General features: G+C 39.9%; 1 protein-coding gene across 1 annotated transcript; it reads right to left on the bottom strand.

The window, feature by feature from the left end:
• Window positions 1-5649: 5649 nt before the first annotated feature.
• Kyat (Kynurenine aminotransferase) lies at window positions 5650-21586 on the bottom strand. Its single transcript, XM_065234933.1, has 4 exons — window positions 21338-21586; window positions 20794-21181; window positions 20429-20720; window positions 5650-6316 (listed from the first exon to the last, which is right to left on the bottom strand). The coding sequence occupies exons 1-4, from the start codon at window positions 21553-21555 to the stop codon at window positions 5787-5789; spliced, it is 1428 nt and encodes a 475-aa protein (XP_065091005.1). The 5' UTR covers window positions 21556-21586; the 3' UTR covers window positions 5650-5786.
• Between the last annotated feature and the right edge of the window lie 1655 nt (window positions 21587-23241).

Here is a 23241-nt window from a genome sequence, read left to right as displayed (position 1 = left end):
ACGCGTTTCGTCTGTGCTTGAAGAGCGCAGTCAACGATAAGTCGCGATAAAAACGAGGGGGGCGACACATCTAAATCTCAATTCTAGATGCTCAAAAAATCTCACACTAGCCAATACATCTTTGAAAAATCTTCTTTCATTTCTCGCATCTACTTGCATCGCGCATCATCTTTTTGCAGGAAATCTTCAAAATCGTGATAAATCTTCTTTCTATCTACTCAGCGTACGCGCAGCTAGCCACAGCAAAACACAATATTTCCTGCATCGTAGATAGAGTCGTCCCCTTCGGATAAAAAGGAGTACTCGTCCAGCGGAGTGAGTATCTCAACCGAATCAGTACCACCGAGAACCGCGGACGCAAATTTTTGCCAGTCGATGTTTTTCGTGAGGTCGTACGCGATGTCAACCGAGCGAGTGGAAGATGAACCATTGGTAATAGAAATTTTGATTGGCAAGTGGTCACTACCGTAGGGATCTTGAATTACTTTCCACGAGCAATCCAACGATAGTGAACTCGAACTGAGGGAGAGGTCTAATCTACTTTCTCTTGCTGGAGGTTTGGCCACTCGTGTTACTTTCCCAGTGTTTAGAATTGTCATATTGAAGTTATCGCAAAGGTCGTATATCAGAGTTGAGCGGTTGTCATCGTACAGTTCCTCTCAGCCCCCCAGGGAGTTAAAATCTCCTAAGATCAACCGAGGCTCAGATAAAGCTGAGCAGATGTCAGAGAAACCTTGGAGAGAGAGAAATCGCAGTTCTTGGAGGAAGATATACTGAGGCAATACTGAGGCTTTTACCTCGAATACCTGACATGCGACAACTTCAATGCCTGTCACGGAAGGCAGATCGATTCTATGAAAGGAATGGAGCTTATTAATCCATACGAATCTGCTCGATCAAGGCGAATAATGTTAAAATCGTGGAAAGGGAGATCGTTGTCTGAAGAAAGCCATGTTTCACAAAGAGCAAATGCATCACAAAGTGAGTTGTGAACTAAAAATTTGAATGTGTCAAGTTTCGGTATAATACTTCTACAGTTCCACTGAAGACCAGAGATCATATCCCCGACCTCATTCGGAAAATTATCCATCAAAGGATATGATCGATGCAAGGAAGGACCACCTAGAAGCTAGTTGCTTTAAAAGAGTTTTCACAAATGGAAGCACTAAATTAATAATGTTCCGAGTTGAGTCAGAGACGTTGAATATATTGAAGATGCTCTCCACAATTCCAGAAAACGTGAACATGGCATCATGTTCTTGCTGATTATTCAGCTGTTTTTCTGGCTGAAAAACTGGGATATCTGGGGTTTTAGATGATCCCGGAAGTGGCGGAAAGTCCTTGTTAAAATTACAAGATTTAAATCCCAGTGGTGGAGGTTTCGGTACATTTCCGCTACCTCTTAAATTTGTCAAGGTAGGTTGGGAGTCCATACGAGAGGTCTTACGGGGATTTTGAGTGACGCTTTTTCTTAATCGCTTTCTCGTGTTGCCTTTAAAGACAAAGGGACTACCTTCACCAACCTCTGAGTCAGAGCCCTGATCATCATCTGGCAAAATGGAGTATGTATTTTTGGTTTTTGGGGTGGTTTGGGAAGATGAAGCGGTGTTTTTTAAGAGTTCTTGGAGCGAGCTTGCAAAGACCGCTTAAGTTTTTCTCCCTGCGGTTTGTACTTCGAACAATCAACCAAAGCATGCAGAGTATCCTTGCAGTAAACACATTTTGCAGTAGCCCGGCAAGGACCATCTGCATGCAGCTCGCCACATTGATCGCAGCTCGGTTTGTTGGAGCAGAAGTCAGCGGTGTGACCAAGTTGCTTACATGTTGAGCAGTTCATTACCCGCGGTACAAACAAGCGTACAGGCAGTCGAACCTTCCCAATTACAACGTAGTCAGGTAGAGCCGATCCTGAAAAGGTCACACGGAACGAGTCTGACAGAGAGTACGTTTTTTTCGTGCCAATGAGAGACACTGATTGCATTTGAATGCAATCCAGAATCTTCACTTTCGGAAGGGCACGGTTTTTATCAATACCGAAGGATTCAGCATGAAGGAAATCTTCGCAAGTTAGACTCGCTTCGGTGACCCCTCCTTCGATTTCTACGTCGCAACTGGGGATGTAGACTCGATATTCCATCGTAAAAAGCTCATAGGCAACAATCCGGTTTGCCTGGTTCGGGTCATCAACGGTAACGCGCAGTTTGTTTGGCGTCACCTTAAAGATATCGGTTACGGCCGAAAAATGTTTTGTCAGATCCTTCGAAATCCGAGAAATATTCAAAGGTTTTTGTTTGGGCCGGAAAAAAAAACCCACGGACCTTTTGAGTCGCTTGGGTAAGCTTTATGGCGGGGGTCGCAGCAATTTTTAAGGGAGCGGTTGGAGTAGGGGGAACAGGTGGACGAGGGGGCGATGGTGGAGAAGGGGGGGGGGCAGGGGATGAAGGAGGTTGTTGTTTAGACATCACCTTTCGGTAAGCTCCAGTGCTCGTTTTGGGGTCCGAAGTAGAGTCCCCTGAGGTATCCATTTTCTCTTCAGTGAGAAGCAGATTTTCGAATGATGGAGATTTAACAGACTCATCGTCGGAGATATCTGGTAGCGAAATACCCCCGCCATCATTGGTTTCATCTAGAGTCGGTGTATAATGAGTCACGCCAAGAGAAAAACAGTTGAACTCGCATCACGTTTTTCGAAAGATTCCCTTTCTTTTAACTTGGCAACAGAGGACTTCTGCATCAACTTCAAATGACTTCTGGCAAGAAAAAAAAATAACGGCTGTAGTATATTATTATAATTATCAGTGATTTTGTGGAATTATCTTAAGGAAAAAATAGTAGAAATTGTCATTACTGATCATTACAAAACGTATCACATGACAAATGTAATGCTCACTGCGTGTATATGATCATTTCTTCGGTTATATTTAATATTTAATTGCAATACCTTTCGTGGAGCTCTCATAGCATCGTAATGCTTGTTTACTTTGCACGATAGGTAGCCGGTTTGACAGTTCAATAGGTAGACTTGGCTTCACTCTTGGCGTGACTCATTATACACCGACTCTAGTTTCATCCATTGCGGGGCCTTAAGTAAATCCGCAACAGACTTCGACATAAACAAGAAAAAAAAATATGCGTTAAGAAAACAAAAAAATAAAAAATAAAATAATAATAATTAACAAAAAAGAAAAAAAAAGTTTGCGAAAAAAAACTTATCCAGAAAATATAACTGTAAAAATAATACTTAATCCAACAAAGCAAAAAAAATGTGCCAGGAAAGTTAATCAACACTATAGGAAGATTAATCAGACAGCAAAAAAAAAACAGTAAGTGAAAAAAAAAGAAAAAAAAATGAAAACTTTTTCAGGAAAAAACAAAAAGGTGTCAGAAAAGTTAATCAACACTATAAGGAGATTAATCAGATTGCAAAAAAAAAAATCGCAAGGGAAAAAGAAAAAGAAAAAAATGAAAACTTTTTCAGGAAAAAAAAAACAAAAAGGTGTCAGCAAAGTTAATCAACGCTGTATGGAGATTAATCAGGTTGCGGAGAACGGAAGATAACCGTTTGTTAAGGCCGGCGCACAATAGATACGTTTTCAGGTTTTTTGACAGTTAGCCCATCTGTCAAAAAACCCGAAAACGTATCTATTGCGCGCCGGCCTTTACTTAGCTCTCCACACAAGCGCACGGAGTGTGGCTGATGACGATGATCTACTGATGTGAGGATGATGGTGATGATCGTTCTATTGTTGCCCTCGAGTGTTTGCAACAAAGCACCGGCTGGCTCGCCGGCTGGTGAACTCGATGACCTTGATGTTGCAGTTGCGTGGTGTGATGAAATTTGTTGGCTAAAGCTCATCTGCCGGTCTCGGCCGGAAATGACTGCTTCCTTTCTCGAACGGTTGTGCGGCAAATGCAATTCCGCGATGCTCACTACACTTTTGTATACTACAACCACAAACGAAGTGACAGACGACTAACTGGTGAAGAAATCCATTTAAATAATGTGGTTCACTGTAATAGAATTTTCTTGGAAGCTTATGCCATCATCCACCAGATGGGTTAGTTTTTTTGTTTTGATTTGAACAAAGTTGATTTTGTGTACAATGATTCTTTGACAGTGTGCAAAGAGTGCGTATCATTTTGTCATTTTTTTATGCATTTCAGTTTTGAGTAGAGTGAAAGAGATAGAACCAAAACATTCTAGTACATTTGGTGAAAATGCTAGTTCAATCTAGTAGTAGCAACAATCAATACGAAACTAACGATTTTAAATTGGCTCACCACTTTAGTAGCCTATTGGTCCCAAGCAAACGATTAACGTACCCTATTCTAGTTGAAATTCTATTACTACACTATGTTTGTTTTGATTCGCTATGAAAGTTTGACAGATAACATCAGGGGTGTGTGGATTCATGCAGAACATGCAGGGGTGAGTGAAATAGCTTGGGACTGCTTGGGACCGTTGTTCTGGTACTGAGTGAGCCAAAAATAATAATGATTTTCTTCGGGACCCAGTGGTCTTAGAGTTACCTCTATGGTAGTAGCACAAACGAAGTGACAGACGGAGCGGCTCCGAAACTTTGGTGACTAACCTGCTATTTCAATTTTTTAGTGTACCACATGGCAACACCACTACTACTGGATTGTACCACATGGCAACACTACTACTGGTTTGAACTAGCATTTTCACCAAATGTACTAGAATGTTTTGGTTCTATCTCTTTCACTCTACTCAAAACTGAAATGCATAAAAAAATGACAAAATGATACACTCTTTGCACACTGTCAAAGAATCATTGTACACAAAATCAACTTTGAGCTAAACCAAAACAAAAATACTATCCCATCTGGTGGATGATGGCACAAGCTTCTAAGAAAATTCTATTACAGTGAACCACATTATTTTAATTGATTTATTCACCAGTTAGTCGTCTGTCACTTCGTTTGTGGTCATACTGCGGTCGTGTCTAGGACACAACCCTTTAATTTTTTTTACGTTGAAAGCAAGCCGATACATTAAAACTATTTTAACAAATTTCCCGACTATTTCACAGAATCCAGGTTTCAATACCTACCCTGTGTTCTCCCTCGTCGCCAAGTAAGTTGTAGAGCTGAAAGGTTATTTCTTATTTCTCACTAAATACCACGTAATTGCTATTTCATTTACCGAGAAGCGTTTATTCGCGTCTATCGACCAATCTTTCCGTATCACATCTCCCTCTCCCCCTCATCCCGTTCCCCTTCCTCTTCTCGAACTCGCCCGTATGTCAAGTGTTGATAAATCCATCATTTCGTCTTGTCTCTGCAGTGCACCCAAACCCTACAACCGCAATGAACCAAATTAAATAAAACGTAAAAAATTGGGCCTTATTATGGGTGTCACTACACGGTGATAAGGAAGTGATACTCAGAATAAGAGACGTGATTGCCGTACAAATCAAATGGGAACCACTTCACCGTGATGACAAGTGACAAGTTTTCACCCTGAAGTGACATCCGTAATAAGCCCCATTACCTTTCGGATAATCCGAATCAACAGTACCTACTCAATAATGTATGCTTCTTCATCTATTATTATTTAGCTTTATTAAGGAGGCTTTCAGCCTTGGGCTGGTTCGCCTCCAAATGCTTCTTCATCTTTGAAAATGTACTACATTAAACAAATAGCTTTATTTTGGATTTTAGGAGAAAAAACCCCATACTAAGTTTTACTTCCCAAGGCGTGAGAAAATGCATGGCAACTTTAAAATCAAAATGCAAAAATATCAATATTCATTCCCTTTTCTTCAAGTAGTGCGTTTCCATTTGTGCAAAATTTCCGCGGCTTTCTGTAGATTTTCGTCTTTCTTGAAGAAACAGTAACGGACAAAGTCTTCGCCTAAATGCTTGTTTTGTTCGCTGTAGAAGGCCGATGGAGGAATTCCTTGCAATCCGATTGTCTTGGTCATCCACTTGGTAAAGCGATAGTCCTTTCGTGCATCCGTCTCCTGCGATAGGTCCACCTTGGAGGATAGCGACGACCAATCTGCCACCATGAAATAGCCACCCTGTGGTACAGTTGGGTTCATTCCAACTTCTGTCAAGAACTTGGCCATGTAGTCTCGCTTGGCCATCAGCTCGCCAGAAATACTATTGAAGTAACATTCTGGACTGTTAAGTCGTTTCAGTTCAATTTCGAATCCAACTGCTATCGCTTCCTGCACCGGTGTGGCACACGTGTAGACACAATTTTGATGCACCATTTGGAGGTTCTTAAGTAGCGACTCAGGTCCGTATGCCCATCCAATCTTCCAACCGGTTAGGGAAAACGTTTTACCTGCAAGGACAGGACAGTTCAGTTATTAAAATCAACAGAAGCTTTCTGCTTATGAATAATAATTTTGTATGGCATAAAAGAACATGATAGAGCGATTATTACGATTAATGTTTTTTTTTTCATAATAAAATTGGAACAGAAGTTATTTGATTTTTTTCAAATTACTCGGGTTTAGAACAGAAAACAAATTTGGTTAACTAGTTTTGTCAAATAAAAACCACTGTACCTACCTACCAAATATTGTTTTCGAACAAAGTTCTAATTTCATCAAAATCATCATTTTATGACTTATGAGCTAGGTCTGTTATTTTATTAAGTAAATAGATAAAGTAGGAGATATTGAAATCTTAGTGAAAAGTTAACCGTTATTTTTTTCGGAAATAACTTCATCAGTATGCGACAGTTTTTAGATAAAAACGCTATCTACTATCAATTGGCTTCTAAATGCTTTCAAATTATGTGATAAAACGACGGACTTTGATAATGAAACATTTGAAAACTACACCAAGTAAGTTTGTCCCATTAAGTAAAGTAATCGCATATCAGTCCCATCTTGAAATTCAATCGTGCAGAGGTCAAGTTGCAGTTCTGCTTTTTGAATCGCCATATTTTTCGCTGATATTGAAAGTTGCGGCTTACTTGCCAGCCTATAGCCACAAACGAAATGACAGACGACTAACTGGCGAATAAATCAATTAAAATAATGTGGTTCACTGAAATAAAATATTCTTAGAAGCTTGTGCCATCATCCACCAGATGGGATAGTATTTTTGTTTTGGTTTAGCTCAAAGTTGATTTTGTGTACAATGATTCTTTGACAGTGTGCAAAGAGTGTATCATTTTGTCATTTTTTTTATGCATTTCAGTTTTGAGTAGAGTGAAAGAGATAGAACCAAAACATTCTATGTAGTAGTGTTGCCATGTGGTACAATCCAGTAGTAGTGGTGTTGCCATGTGGTACACTAAAAAATTGAAATAGCAGGTTAGTCACCAAAGTTTTCGAGCCGCTCCGTCTGTCACTTCGTTTGTGCTACTAGTCTTAGTACTTCCTCCAAAGACGTTCGGATTTTGGGCGTTAACGATAAAAAAGAGAAAGAAATTTTGCAATTTAAGATTTCCCTTTTCTCCTCGTTGTCCTCGGTGTCACTCGGTGGGGCCCTTCGACGATAGCGGCGGCGGTTGCTGTTTGTTCACGTCGGCTCCAGACACGGTCTGTGTCGAGCGTTTTTTCCTTCACTTTTAGCTGTCTAGCAGCGGTCCTTGGCGTTTAGCGGGGGGATGAGCGAGGCTCCTTTATCGAAACCCCCCCGCCGACGATGGTGACGAATCACCGGACCAACTACTCGCCGTAGATGGTCCCGGTAGTCACCGCAGTGCACTACCCAGGCGAACGCTCCTTCGGTTCAGCCTGCTTCGTTCCTCCTTGGATTTTAACTGCGGTGGCGAGACTGGCTCTACTGGCTGAGCCACCGCAGTGAGGACGGTGGGTGTTCGGGATCCTTGGTGGTTAGCCGGGAAGCGAAAAAATCCTTTACGCTTAGCTTCCCTTGGCGGCGATCCGACACCCTTCACTAATGCAGCTCACGAACCACGGCACTTTTCGAGGAAACGACGTCACTTCCACGCGACGATGCTGGGAATTATCCCTCCAGCGGACACACGCCACGAAAACGGAACTCCAACTCTCGTTTTTACTTAAACGGACGGGGCCAAAAACGCGTCGATTTCCTACCGTGTCTCGTAACTTTCTCCTTTTTCCGTACTATATACTATATACAATAACCGCCATCGTTCTCCTGCAACCGCGCTCGAATGTTCTGCTGCTTATGTTTTTCGCCTTCTTTTGCAGCGGGAGGAGAAACGGGACCTAACTTTATTCTAGACGGGAGACAATTTAAAACGATAATTTTTACACTATATTCTAATCCTAAAAACATGCCTACACGAATAAAATCTACTATGAAAATAACAAATTAAAATATTTACAAATGAAGCAGTGGTGAGTATGTTGCCGAGCGTGCGACCAAAACAAAAACAATTCATAACAGACAAGGCACACGTTCGTGGCAAACACGTTAAAAGGGTGGGTTATTAATTGTCACCCTAGACGAGGGTTACAATATAAAAAATTATGCAAGCTTTCTTACCACTGATTTTAACTTGACAAAATTAACAATTAATTTACTATGATTGTTTTAATAGCGGATTTTTTTTTATAAATTACCGAACATGTTTGGGTCGAAGGGCCTTCGATTTCTATGAAACTTCGCCCATTGGTAGAGTTCATGGATATATTCACAAAACTAAATTTCAAAAAAATTAGGGTTGCCAATTTTTTCGAAAAACCTTAGTTAAAGTTTTCCGATTTTCTCGGACACCACCAGCTTCAAAAAATCATAACTTTTGAACCAAGCATCGCATAGTCAAAGTCAATTAACAAAAATTACTTGTAATCTTGTTAACTATTCATAAAGAAAAACAATTGAAAACATAATTCGTACAATGAGGTTTTCACCATTAGTGAAAAACAAAAAGATAAGCTGTGGAAATTATCGCCTGTATCATGGATTTTAATCAAACACATGTGTTCATGTTTGGAAATGTTAAACTTTTTTTCGGAGGACATTTCAACATTTCAAGATGGTATCTTATACCGTTTTTGAGATATGCCCGAAAAACTGATGACCGGTCTAGCGCTCTACTTTTAAAAAATCAAATTGTTCTTTCTCCTCGCACACCTTCTATACGCGTAGCAGCATAAATACCTACCTACCCATCTATATTATAATAAAATCAAATTAAATTATATTAAAATCAAGGGGTCGACATTATGAAACAGATCGTTCGGGTGATCGTTGCCACGATTCTATAAAATTCCCAAGAAAACCATTCCCCAGCAAACCATTCCCCAGAATGCACCATTCCCTAGAAAAGCATTCCCCAGAATGTACCATACCCCAGAAAGACAGACAGACTAAAGTGGTAATTTTTATACGACAGATGAGGAGATTCTCGATAAATTGTACACATTTGATTTAATATATTTTTCATGATAAAACTCTCTGATTAGTTTCACTTTACTATTGATGATACACTACGTTTACTTTATGGAACTGTGTATTTATCAATTCCAAACCATTTTATAGCTCTTTAGAAAATGACAACCTTCAAGTTTTCGAGCACTTCGTTCATCATTTAAAAAGTCAAAGGGTCTATTATGCAATCCAATTCAACCAGTCGGAAACTTTTAAACCTAATCGAAGAATTGTTCGAAGTTGAAGAATTTCTCGTGATGGATTAAAAAATCGGTGCATGGAACGTTGAACTACCGATTACAAATTTATAACATTGTTCCACACGTTATTATCCCGAATGGGCATTACCCCCAATCCCTCGAAAAGCTATTGATTATATATTTTCCTTATATATGAAAAGAAGGGAATATTCCCTTATTTATAATACATCCAAAGAATTAATTATTTCCTCTTTTATATATTCAAAGAAGGGAATATTCCCTTCTTTATCGTTTATCCAAAGAATAAATTATTTCCTTTTCTGATATTTTCAAAGAAGGGAAAACCCATTGATCCATTAACACTCCGAATACGATGCCTCCGAAAAACGTGTAACGGTAAGTTTGCAATGGCACAACTTAGCCATTTCTTAATGAATTTCAAAAATTGTGGTACCTTTAGAATTCCTAGGGTTTCTAAATGATTTTGATCGCAAAAAACTTAATAATAGAGTCGTCTACTTTTTTAAAAAGCGAAAAGAGTTGTTACACGTTTTTTTGAAAAGTGTGTTTGTAGGGTTTTGCAAGTGGTGCAAGATCTGTAATTTAGATTAATGGGCACAAATGTTCACAATTAGCCAGAATACAGTCATGGTTCCTATATATGGATCCTGGACACAACGGAACGGTCCTGGAAAAATCCGGAACATCCGTAAAAATGGTGATCCTGATCCTAGAGCTCTGCGGTTTTTTTTGAAAACATTAGGAACTGTGATATAATCAAATATTTGGGGTCGTGACATAAAATGTACCTGGATGGCCATGGGACCGTCCTCCGGAAGATCCGGAACATTCGTAAAAGTGGACAATCCATGAAACTGATCCTAGAGCTCCGTGTTGTTTTTTAAATTAGGATCTGTGATATAAGAATGAATTTGGGTCATGGACCAAGATGGCCATATTAGCTAAGCCCAGCGGAAGATCCGGAACATCCGTGAAAGTGTTAGATCCACGATCCTGATCCTAGAGCTCCGCGTTTTTTTTATAAACATTAGGAACTGTGATGATAGAAAGAATTTGAGCTTGTGACATAAACATGATCCTGGATGTCCATAGGACCGTCCTCCGGAAGATCCGGAACATCCGTAAAAGTGGTAAATCCACGATCTTGATCCTAGAGCTCCGTGGTTTTCTTGAAAACATTAAGAACTGTGATGTTAGAAAGAATTTAGGCTTGTGACATAAACATGAACCTGGATGTCCATGGGACCGTCCTCCGAAAGATCCGGAACATTCGTGAAAGTGGAAAATTCACGAAACTGATCCTAGAGCTCCGTGGTTTTCTTGAAAACGTTAGGAACTGTGATATTAGAATGATTTTGGGATCGTGACATAAACATGGACCCAGATGGCCATCGGAACGTCCTCCGGAAGATCCGAAAAATTCCACAGTTTTTGAAAAAAAACACTAAGAACTGAGATGATAGAATGAATTTGGGGTCGTGACCTAAACATGGACCTTGATGGCCATGAGACCGTCCTCTGGAAGATCCGGAACATCCGTGAAAGTGGAAAATTCTCGAAACTGATCCGAGAGCTCCGTGGTTTTCTCGAAAACGTTAGGAACTGTGATATTAGAATGATTTTGGGATCGTGACATAAACATGGACCCAGATGGCCATCGGAACGTCCTCCGGAAGATCAGAAAAATCCGTAAAAGTGGTCAATGTATGGAACTGATCCTAGAGCTCCACGGTTTTTTTTCGAAAGCACTTGGAACTGTCATATATAAATTAATTTGCAGTCGTGACATAAATATGTACCCAGAAGGCCATGGGACCGTACTTCGCAAGATCTAGAACATCTTTAAAAATGGTCAACCCTCGAAACTGATCCTAGAGTTCTACGGTTTTTTCGAAAGCATGTGGAACTGCGATATAAGAAATATTTTGGGGTCATGACATAAACATGGACCCTAATGGCCATGGGGCTATCCTCTGGTAAGTCCAGAACATCCGTAAAAGAGGTTAATCAATGAAACTGATCCTAGAGCTCCGCAGTTTTTTTCCAAAAATATTAGGAACTGTGATATAAGAATGAATTTGTGATCGTGACTTTAACATGTACCTAGATAGTCATGGGACCGTGGTCCGGAAGATCAACAACATCCGTAAAATAGTCAGTCTATAAAATTGAGAGGTGGAAGCATTACTATGACGAGCACCTCAATGGTGATGCAGCAGAAAACGACGGTGGCACGGCAACAGACCTTGGAGCACGTGCAGAAGACGACAGGCTACCGGCCCCTGATCTTCAAGAAGTTGAGGACGAGATCGGTCGACTGAATAACAACAAAGCAACTGGTGTAGATCAACAACCAAGTGAGCTATTAAAATACGGTGGTGAAGCACTGGCTAGAGCGCTGCACTGGGTAATTGCCAATATTTGGGAGGAGGGGATATTACCGGAGGAGTGAAGCAAGGTGTTGTATGCCCAATCTACAAAAAGGGCGACAAGTTGAATTGCTGCAACTACCGCGCGATCACACTGCTGAGCACCGCTTACAAGGTACTCTCCCAAATTATACGCCGCCGCCTGTCACCATTTGCAAGAGATTTCTTGGGCAATACCAGCAGGAATTCATGGGTTCATTTTCGCGATTCGGCAGGTTCTGCAGAAATGCCACAAACACAACTTGCTTACACATCATTTGTTCATCGATTTCAAATCCGCATACGACACAATCGATCGAGATCAGCTATGGTAGATTATGCACGAGTACGGATTTCCAGATAAACTGACGCGATTGGTCAAGGCAACGATGGATCGAGTGATGTGCGTTGTTCGAGTATCGGGGACACTCTCGAGTCCCTTTGAATCTCGAAGGGGGTTACGGCAAAGTGATGGACTTTCGTGTCTGCTGTTCAACATCGCGTTAGAAGGTGTGATCAGAAGAGTTGGGATAGACACGAGTATCAAGACAGCTTCTTGGCTTTACCGATGACATCGACATCATGGCATGGAACTTTGAGACAAAAGCGGAAACGTACATCAGACTGAAGGCTGAAGCTAGGTGGATTGGACTTGCCATCAACGCATTAAACACAAAATACATGAAAGGAAAAGGTTCTAGGGCAGACAATGTTAGCCTCCCACCCCGAGTTCAGATGGACGGTGACGAAATCGAGGTGGTCGATGAGTTCGTGTATTTGGGCTCACTGGTGACCGTCGAAAATGATACCAGCAGAGAATTTCAAAGACGCATTATGGCAGAGAATCGTGTCTACTTTGGACTCTGGAGGTCGCTCCGGTCGAATAAAATTCGCCACGAAGTTGACTATCTAAAAGACGCTGATTAGACCGGTGGTCGTCTACTGCCACGAGACCGTGACTATGCTCGTGGAGGACAAACGCGTCCTTGGATGACGGAACGTGGAGGAAGCGAATGAACCAAGAATTGCACCAGCTGTTGGGAGAAGCATCCATCGTTCACATTGCAAAAATTGGGCGACTACGGTAGGCTGGGCATGTCGTAAGAATGTCGCACGACGACGCAGTGAAAATGGTTCTCGAAAGCGCCCGAACAGGAACAAGAAGAAGAGGCGCGCAGCGGGCAAGCTGGGTCGACCAAGTAGAAGGTGACCTGCGGACCCTTCACAGACTACAAGGCTGGCAAAGTCTGGCCATGGATCTAGTACAGTGGAGACGACTTCTTCGGACAGCAAAGGACAACAAGGCCTTAGCCCGATTGCAAGCCATAAAATTGATCCAAGAACGAAAAGTCGTGGAACTGTGATATTAGAATGAATTTGGAGTCTTAACATAAACATGGAACCGAATGACCATGGGACAGTCCTCCGGAAGATCCGTAAAAATGAACCTGGATGGCCATTGGAACGTCCTCCAGAAGATCCTGATCATCCGTAAAAGTGGATCATCGATAAAACTGTGAAAAAACCGTGGTTTTTTTTTCTAAAACTCTTGGAACTGCGATTTAAGATAGAATTTAGGGTCGTGACATAAACATGGATCCGAATGGCCATGAGACTGTCCTCCAAAAGATCCAGAACATCCATAAATTTATCATACTGTGAAACTAATCCTAGAGCTCTGCAGTTTTTTTTTAAACACTGTGATATAAGAAACCTCTGGATCACTTTGACGGATGTTCCGTATCTTCCGGAGGACGGTCCTATGGACATCCAGGTCCGTGTTTTGTTTTATCTTTATTAAGGAGACTTTCAGCCCTGGGCTGGTTCGTCTCCGGTACGTGTTTATGTCATGACCCCGAATTCTTTCTTATATCGCAGTTCCACATGCTTTCGAAAAAACCGTAGAACTCTAGGATCAGTTTCAAGGATTGAACATTTTTAAAGATGTTCTAGATCTTGCGGAGGATGGTTCCATGGCCTTTTAGGTACATGTTTATGTCACGACCGCAAATTAAAATTAAATTAATTTATATATGAGAATCGTAGTGTGCTGTGCTCGAAAAAAGACATGGAAAATTTTCAGCCGTCAATTTTTGCTCCGTTTATTCTCCAATTTTGTGAAGTTGTAATTAGATTTCGCTTATGCTCCCGCTCCAGAAATTTGTGGCATCGCAAGTGATAGTTGTTAAGTTCAGTTTATTTAAGCGTTGTATGATTTTATGAGCGGTCGCTTCGTGTTTGCGTCAAGGAGCAATTGACTCTATTAAACCTGAGGATTGATCCCCGTAAGGCGGGTCTATGATCGGAACTACTACACCAAACGTGACAGAGCTGCTTGCAAAGGATTCACTTGGACTGATTTGGTGAGATTGTTCCTTTTTTTACTTTTATCTATTTAAACTTAATTTCTATGAATCCGTAGCATTTGGAATCATTTGATTCGGATGAGACTTAACTTTCATCCTATGGATTTTAGACATCCTATTTTTTTTAGGAGACATCCTACTAAATACGTGCCATCTACAAAGCAGGAATTGCTTTGATGATGGAAGTGTACACGCAGTACCAATATACATTTTATATCGGTACTACGTGTATGCGGGGCGTGTTGTAAGTTCATGCATTGTTTCTTCTCATTGTAGACAGCGAATATCGAATAGCGAGCAAGGGCGCTATAACCTAGGCGAATGCAGCATTCCCTCCGTATAGGTTACGTCCGCACACCGCTCTCTGTTGTCCTTCGACTGAGGTCGGTTGGATCGATTGAGGGATGGCAGTGGGTGGGCGGTGCCGTCCACGCTTGTACGGAGGGAGGACTGTACGCTCGAACACAAGGGGTAAATACCTGTGTTCCATCCCAGGAGATCGGACAACCAAGAAGTGTACATTAACTTTCTTAGCTCTGTCACTCCCAACGATTTATATAGCCTATTTTCAAATCCTGCATACGGAGCGGTTGGTACGGTATGTCCCCGCTCTTTGATTACCTGTGGATTAAATGTTAACCACTGTCTATACTTATTAAGTAGACATGGTAAACATTCACTTCCACAAAAATTAACTAAACGCTACACAGTAGGCCTGGCCGCTTTATTGTTTGTTTCACATCCTTGATGTGCAGCAGGCATTAATAATGACAAGAAAAATGATAGATGTATTTCTATCATTTTCCAGGATTCTTTCAAGTACTGGCTGTGTATGTGTAGACTAGACTAGACTAGACCGCAAATTAATTTATATATGACAGTTCCAAGTGATTTCGAAAAAAAAACCAGTGGAGCTCTGGGGTCAGTTTCATACAATGACCACTTTTACGGAAATTTCGGATCTTGCGGAGGACGGTCCGATGGCCATCTGGGTCCATGTTTATGTCACGATCCCAAATTCATTCTAATATCGCAGTTCCTAACGTTTTCACGAAAATCACGGAGCTCTCGGAACAGTTTCGTGAATTTTCCACTTTCACGGATGTTCCGGATCTTTCGGAGGACGGTCCTATACCCATCAAGGTCCATGTTTATGTCACGACCCCAAATTCATTCTATCATCTCAGTTCTTAGTGTTTTTTTTCAAAAACTGCGGAGCTCTAGGATCAGTTTCATGGATTGATCACTTTTACGGATGTTCCGGATCTTCCGGAGGACGGTACTATGGACATCCAGGTTCAAGTTTATGTCACAAGCTCAAATTCTTTCTATCATCACAGTTCCTAATGTTTTCAAGAAAACAACGGAGCTCTAGGATCAGGATCGTGGATTTACTACTTTTACGGATGTTCCGGATCTTCCGGAGGACGGTCCCATGGCTATCTGGGTCCATGGCCCAAATTCATTCTTATATCACAGATCCTAATGTTAAAAAAACACGGAGCTCTAGGATCAGTTTCATGGATTGTCCACTTTTACGGATGTTTCGGATCTTCCGGAGGACGGTCCCATGGCCATATGGGTCCATGGTCCAAATTCATTCTTATATCACAGATCCTAATGTTAAAAAAAAACACGGAGCTCTAGGATCAGTTTCATGGATTGTCCATTTTTACGGATGTTCCGGATCTTCCGGAGGACGGTCCCATGGCCATCCAGGTACATTTTATGTCACGACCCCAAATATTTGTTTATATCACAGTTCCTAATGTTTTCAAAAAAAACCGCAGAGGTCTAGGATCAGGATCATGGATTGACCATTTTTACGGATGTTCCGGATTTTTCCAGGACCGTTCCGTTGTGTCCAGGATCCATATATAGGAACCATGACTGTATTCTGGCTAATTGTGAACATTTGTGCCCATTAATCTATATTACAGATCTTGCGCCACTTGCAAAACCCTACAAACACACTTTTCAAAAAAACGTGTAACAACTCTTTTCGCTTTTTAAAAAAGTAGACGACTCTATTTTTAAGTTTTTTGCAATCAAAATCATCTAGAAACCCTAGGAATTCTAAAGGTACCACAATTTTTGAAATTAATTAAGAAATGGCTAAGTGGTGCCATTGCAAACTTGCCGTTACACGTTTTTCGGAGGCATCGTAGTCGGCGTAAAGTTTTTTACCCACCGTATTCGGAGTGTTAAGGTCTCCTAAAACCCCTTGACCCATTAAGAAGTTTTTTTCTTTCTTCTATTTATATACACGAAAGAAGATTTCAGGAGTGACTATAATAAACAAAAATAGTAAATCTAATACATGTTATACTTTTCTGGGGAATGGTACATTCTGGGGAATGGTGCATTCTGGGGAATGATTTTCGGGGGAATGGTTTTCTGGGGAATGTTATAGAACCGTTGTCACTATCTATAACACCGTTAAAACCCGTTTTTAGGTATAGATAGATATGTGTTGAAGATATTATAACTGATTTGAATAAAGAGAGTTGCTAAAGCTCGTTGAAGTATCAGTCAGTAACTGTTGGTTATAGGAATTCATCAAATAGTGTGTTAAAAATCGGAAGCAAGTGTATTCACCTTGTTTATTCTGAAGGAAGCCAAATTTACGTAAGTTCTTAATTACTGATTACTGATTACTGAGTTCTTAATTATTGATCACTTCCAAGACCTTTAACACGAAAACAAATTTTAAACTTCCACAGGACTACTCATTGATAAGGTAGCGTACTACAACGTTCAAGAATATTGCTGTAATCCTTTCGAAATAGATGGCCACAAAGAAGTGAGGAAATCTTTGCGGTGTGTTACTCAAAACAATATGTTTGAGTTACATTCGAAAGGCATGCAATGATAACGGATAAAATGAAACTGTGTACATCTTGTCGGCTAAAGCTGTCACACAACAACAAGCGTGAGGATTTAGTGACCGCTTTTTCGGAGACAGTAGATACAGATCAGCACGTTTTGCCAGTTATAACGCATGTTATAACTCTATAGTCTGAACAAGGCATAATGTGACATAGAAAACAACAAAAAGAGAAAACCGTATTAGCAATAAAACAAAGAAAATAATACAAGCGGAACACTGCACAAGGTACCAAGCGACACCGACAGACTCTCTTCATCGATCCTCTTCCTGCAACCCACAGGCATGAAAAGACATTTTTAGCCATTGCAGCATACATTTCGATGTGTGCAGCTATTAGCAAAGGAGCAAATCGATAAAGAGACTCGATCAATGTCACCTAGGACCCCACGCTCAGCTTGTATAAACAATATCACATCACTAACCCATTTCCGTATAATTTCGGCAATCATACAGTCATCGAAATGAAGGGTTAGTACAACAATTTGGGAAAACTTAATGATGTGGTATTGTCACTGTGGAACTAGCACTTAGCTTCAGGTCTCTACAAGTAGGAACCCTTAATGAGCCCTTGCGGCACGTCAAGCGGGCCAGTTCAGCGCAAGGGACTTCATCCAGGTCATATTATAACAATTTGATTTTTTTTTAAAGAAGACTGTTAGACCGGTCATCAGTTTAATGGTATAAGATACTATCTTGAAATGTTCACCGAGCTTATACATTTCCAAACATGCAAACATGTTTTTGATAAAAATCCATGATACAGACGATAATTTCCACAGTTTTTCTTTTGGATTTCCTTTAATGGAGAAAAGATTCATTCGAAATTTATTTTCAATTGTATCTTTTATCAATAGCTGACAAAATTTCAAATATTTTTTTTGTTGAATGACTTTGACTGTGCGATGCTTGGTCAAAAGTTATGATTTTTTTAAGTTGGTGGTGTCCGAGAAAATTAGAAAACTTTAACTAGGGGTTTTCCGGAAAAATTGGCAACCCTGATTTTTTTGAAATTTACCTTTGCAATAAATTTATGAACTCTACCTATGGGCGAAGTTTCATAGAAATCGAAGACCCTTCGGCCCAATTTGTCCGATAATTAAAGATAATAATCCCCAAATTGGAAATACTGAAAATCAAGCAATATATCTCAAACCATTTTCCGTGGAATATTCTTGTTAAATGCAGCACAGAAAATGCTGGATAAATTATTGGAACAATGATTCATCAAATAAACCTGAAATCCTATTATGAAACTCGAGTCGAGCGTCACTTCTGGTCACTGGTCTATTTGGGACATTTGGGTATTACAGAGGGTCCTATATGTAAATTATTACTGAATTTTGTATGAAAGGAGTCAGAGTCAATTATTTTTAAATCAGATGACTTGGAGTAGTTGTCAGTCGATTTAGATCCAACTCCACAGCAGTAAATTTATTGATATTTTTTTTTCAAGTTAGAATAAGTTGCAAAAACTTGCATATTTTGTTATATTAGCGAAAAATATGGCAATTCAAACAGCTGAACGGTAACCTGATCTCAGGAGGATTGAATTTCATGATGGGACTGATATGCGATTATTTGCTTGATGGGATAAACTGACTTGGTGTAGTTTTCACATTTGTCATTATCAAAGTCCGTAATTTTATCGTAATATAAAAGTATTCAGATGCCCATTGATAATATTTATTTATTTATTTATTTATTGACTTATATTTTGTAACTTAAGACGTATGTCTTTCTTCTGTTACATCGATTATAGCAAAGTATAACAAGCGCCACAAGTATATTACAAAACAAAACAAAAATGATACGTAACACAAACTGAACTACATTTACTACTCAACTAAAATGCTCAATACATCCTCTCTTAAATGCTGTTAACGAATTTACATTAGTTAGACTATTGGGTAAAGAATTCCAGTGAACTACACCTCGCACGAAAAATGAGTTCCCGTACTTTGACGTGCGATGTCTTGGCAAAATTTATTTAATGGACCGATTGCTTTGTGAAGTTTGCAATTTTCTGTGTAGATAACCGGGTTGTTTTGTTCTCGACAGACTATGCAAAAATAAACAACAGCGTAGCTTGCCAAAGTTTACCAAAGGGCATCCTATTAGATGATGTTGCAGGTGAGAAACGCTAGAATATCTACTTAATTTAAAAACATATCGAACACATGAATTAAGAGCCACCTTAAGTTTATTGAACGTACCAGCAGATACATCATCGAGGAGAAAATCACATGCCAAAAAATAAGGAAGAAGGAGGCTTTTGAATAGTTTAATTTTAACATCAGTTCTAAGAAATGATGATGTTATGTGAAGTGAACGTAAACAAGCATAAATTTCTCCACATTGTGACAACACATATTTATCCCATCCAAAATTGGATTGAATACGGATACCCAAGCTGGTAGCATTATCGACGTATTCAATTGTTTCATTGTCTAAAAGCAATGAAGGTTTTAATATATTTTAAAAAGTAATTAAAAAATTGCGTTTGTTTTCTTGGAGTTCAAGCTACGCATATTCTTTACAGACCAATCTAGGATCCTCTTCAAGTCTTCATTAATTTTCTGAGAAATTTCAGCAACAGAATTACTTGCACAGTCAAAGTATACCTGAGCAGGACAAATAGCCTTTAAGAATTTCATTGGTAGCATGTCGACTCCAAGAGCATTTGATTTGATGGAGTACATGGTATTTATGACATCTACTTGGTTTATTCTATCAAAATAGAAAACATCGTGGTTAAACCCGTTTGAACCCGTAGAACTAAAACTTCGAATATTATTGTCGGAAAATAGATATAGATAATAGATAGCGTTTTAATCTAAAAATTTATCAAAATCCATATAGGACTGATATGCGATTAAATTCAGTTTAAATCTTATCCTCGGACAAGTAACGAATGACCCAAGAGTGTAAAAAGTAACTACAATAAAAAAATGCTAAGTATTATAACATCTTCTTCCTTCCTCCTCCTCCTCTCACGTGTTTTTTGACGTACTTTCACTTCCAACATACCAATGCATGAAGTTGTATATTGTGTGGCAAACAAAAATATACTCCAATAATAACGTGCCTAGGTGCCATAAGAATACATTTTCGTCAAATAAATTCCAAAGGGATTCGAAATTCCCGAAATAGAACAATGGAGATTCAAGTTTTGCGAAATTGTAGTTAACTTACCAGCAGAACCGATCGTGATTGTTCGTTCCCACATGCCAGGTAAAGTACAGATCCGGATATGTTCATACGGTTCATAGACCATATGTTCGTACACTTCATCAGAAACGCACAGGACGTTCCATTTCTTGCAGAGATTGGCCACCACTTCCAGCTCCTTACGATCCATTACCTTCCCCAGTGGGTTATGTGGGCTGTTGATGATAATCATCTTCGTGCGTTCATTGAATAAGGCCTCAAGTTCATTATTTTCGAGTACCCAATCGGCAGAAGATATAGCTCCTCCACTTATTTTCTGTTGATCAAAAATTTCTCGTTAGAAGAACTTATTAACAAGTACCTACGTAGATACTTAAAAAGCAACTCACCGGCTTCAATGGGATAAACCTGGGAATTCCGCCAGCAGCTTTTACCATTGGTTCGTAGCAGTCGAAAAATGGCTCGATGATTATCACTTCATCGCCTTCATCCACATGACCTTGAATGGTCGCGTACAAAGCTTCATAAGCCCCGACTGTAACCAAAACTTCCGTCATTGGGTTAATAGTCCGGCCTATAAGCTGAGAGTAGAGATTACTCAGAGCTTGTACCAATCGCGGATGGCCGAACCCTCTAGTGTACTGATTGGCCAATGGATCAGTACTATTCGCAACTGCTGCCAGGGCATCAGTGGCATACTTTGGCGCGTGATAATCAGGGAAGCCTTGGCCAAGATTCAAGGGTTTGTACTGGGCCGCTAACTGAATGTATTCAACCCTGCCAAATGAAATAGGCGAAAGAAAAAAGTAAAATAATAAACTTAATTTTCTGGCCTTATATATGATCTAATATAACAGACTATCGTACGATTAGGTAATAAATAACACTTATAATTGCAGCAAAACGGCTGCGAATTTGTACGCAAGTACTCACCAAACGCTTTTGGTACTGCCCTGATAGCGCTTCGGAAGGTCAAACTTGTTGTAGGTTTCATTAGTCGTAGACATTGTTCGATGTTGCTGATGACGGTGGTTCCGATGGACACTGTTGCCGGCACTGGTAAACGTTCTGCTTTTATGGAAGAACTGGAAGTCCTGCAATACAGTGTTTCTTATCGCACCGCCGATCGAATTGTGGTTATGGAGAAACATCTGCGTTACGTAGAATCAAAATATAAGGGCTTGAAAAGAATAAAAAAAATTACAACGTTGTTGATTAAAAATGACATAAGAACCGAATGAACCTCGGAATTCGCCTTGACACCAGTCCTGAAGTGACGTTTCTTCACACACATTTTGGGGTTTTGCGTTGGAGTGAGAGAATAAGAAAAAGTCCGCCATACATATTATGTCGTTTTCGTTTTTGCGGTGTAGCACCGGTGTAGTGTAAGCAGGAATATTTGTTTGTAAACAAAGGTGCATCCTATAGAGATTGCTGACGTTTATCGTACGCACACTACGTCACGTATACGTATACGCAAAATGTTTTCATCGGGAAAAAAAACTTCATAGCAGAAAATTTTCCCGATGAAAACAAATCACTGACACAATCATGCTTTAGCAATCTCTATATCCACCCGCTAATTTATTTCGGTGTACGGCAGTGTAGCACCGGAGTAGCTACACCGCAAAAACGAAAACGACAATAGACTGACAGATTTCTCCTGAGATTTTTACAGAGCTCTCGTCAACGCCAATTGGCGTTGACGGCACCGTCGAGAAATAATTTTTTTAATATAAATTATTTGCTCTTCCAGCAAATTTAGATAGTTTCTTATGGGAATTTTCGGTGGAGTGCCATGTTTCACGCACAGTCTGACGTTTGCTTATGGATTTTCTCATAGCTACAGAGTCGCCGTCAACGCCGTGAATTTGTTACAAATTTTGTTCTCATTTTTAAAAGCGACACCTATGAGTGGTTAATTAGCAACACCAAGTCAGGGCACAGTGGGGCGAGTATATTCACTGAAAACGAATCTTCCTCAGAGAGTGCGTCACGTTCATATGCACTGAAAACGAAGCTCCCTCAGAGATTGGATCACATTTACTCATTCATATGGAGCAATTTCTTAACGCGTATACACGCTAAGATGCACATACCTTAAAGTCGGTAAAGAATACCTAAATATCGGAAGAAATTACCGATAATCGAAGAAAGTGCACATCCCTAAATTATCGGTAATCATGGATTACCAATAACCAATAATAATACTTCGTTCATATTACAACCTATATCACGTAATATAGGCTGTCTTGCAATGAGCACTCATACATAGGACTTCCAGTGAAACCTACAACTTAATCTCCAAACCAGCTCGGTAAAATCTCCAACAGCCGATTACCTCGGCATTTAATTTTGCTGATATCTCTGCAAAATATCTGTTTGCTAGCTGATATCTCAGCAAAATGTTATTTGTTAGCTGAGTCTCGGCAATTGCTTTACTTAGTCTCAGCAATATAAATTGCAGAACTACTCGGCTGTTGGAATTTCGGCGAAAAAATTTAAGTGTGTAGATGTATGAGTCACTATGAGTGTTCATTGCAAGACAGCGTATATCACGTGATATACGCTGTAATGTGAACGGGGTATTAAAAAATAACCTAATTCGTAGTAAAAAATAGCCTATTTAAAGTAAAAAGTAACGATGTTTATCGGTAAAAAATACCGATAGCTTTTTACCGATAATTTTAGGTAACCGTAGCTAATACCCCATTCACATTACAGCCTATATCACGTATAGTCGCTAAATTCATAGTCTGGCGAATAGAATTTCGATTTATCAAAAAGCAGAACCAATTCAATATATTGTAGACCAACAACTGAAAAGGTTCTATCAA

Source organism: Ochlerotatus camptorhynchus, unplaced genomic scaffold (assembly GCF_037179485.1).
Source record: "Ochlerotatus camptorhynchus isolate MF236.1 unplaced genomic scaffold, CSIRO-AGI_Acam_v1.1 ptg000447l, whole genome shotgun sequence".
NCBI classification, from domain to species: Eukaryota; Metazoa; Arthropoda; class Insecta; order Diptera; family Culicidae; genus Ochlerotatus; species Ochlerotatus camptorhynchus.
Note: the sequence above shows the minus strand (reverse complement) of the source record. Positions and strands in the feature narration are given on the sequence as shown.

Bases quoted from the DNA above. Each gene is read 5' to 3' on its own strand.
- Kyat (XM_065234933.1), bottom strand. From the start codon at position 21,555: ATGTTTCTCCATAACCACAATTCGATCGGCGGTGCGATAAGAAACACT. The intron at 21,182-21,337 runs GTGAGTACTTGC...TTCATTTGGCAG, and splicing joins GGCAGTACCAAAAGCGTTTG to GGTTGAATACATTCAGTTAG. The intron at 6,317-20,428 runs GTAAGTTAACTA...CTGTCCTTGCAG, and splicing joins AATCACGATCGGTTCTGCTG to GTAAAACGTTTTCCCTAACC.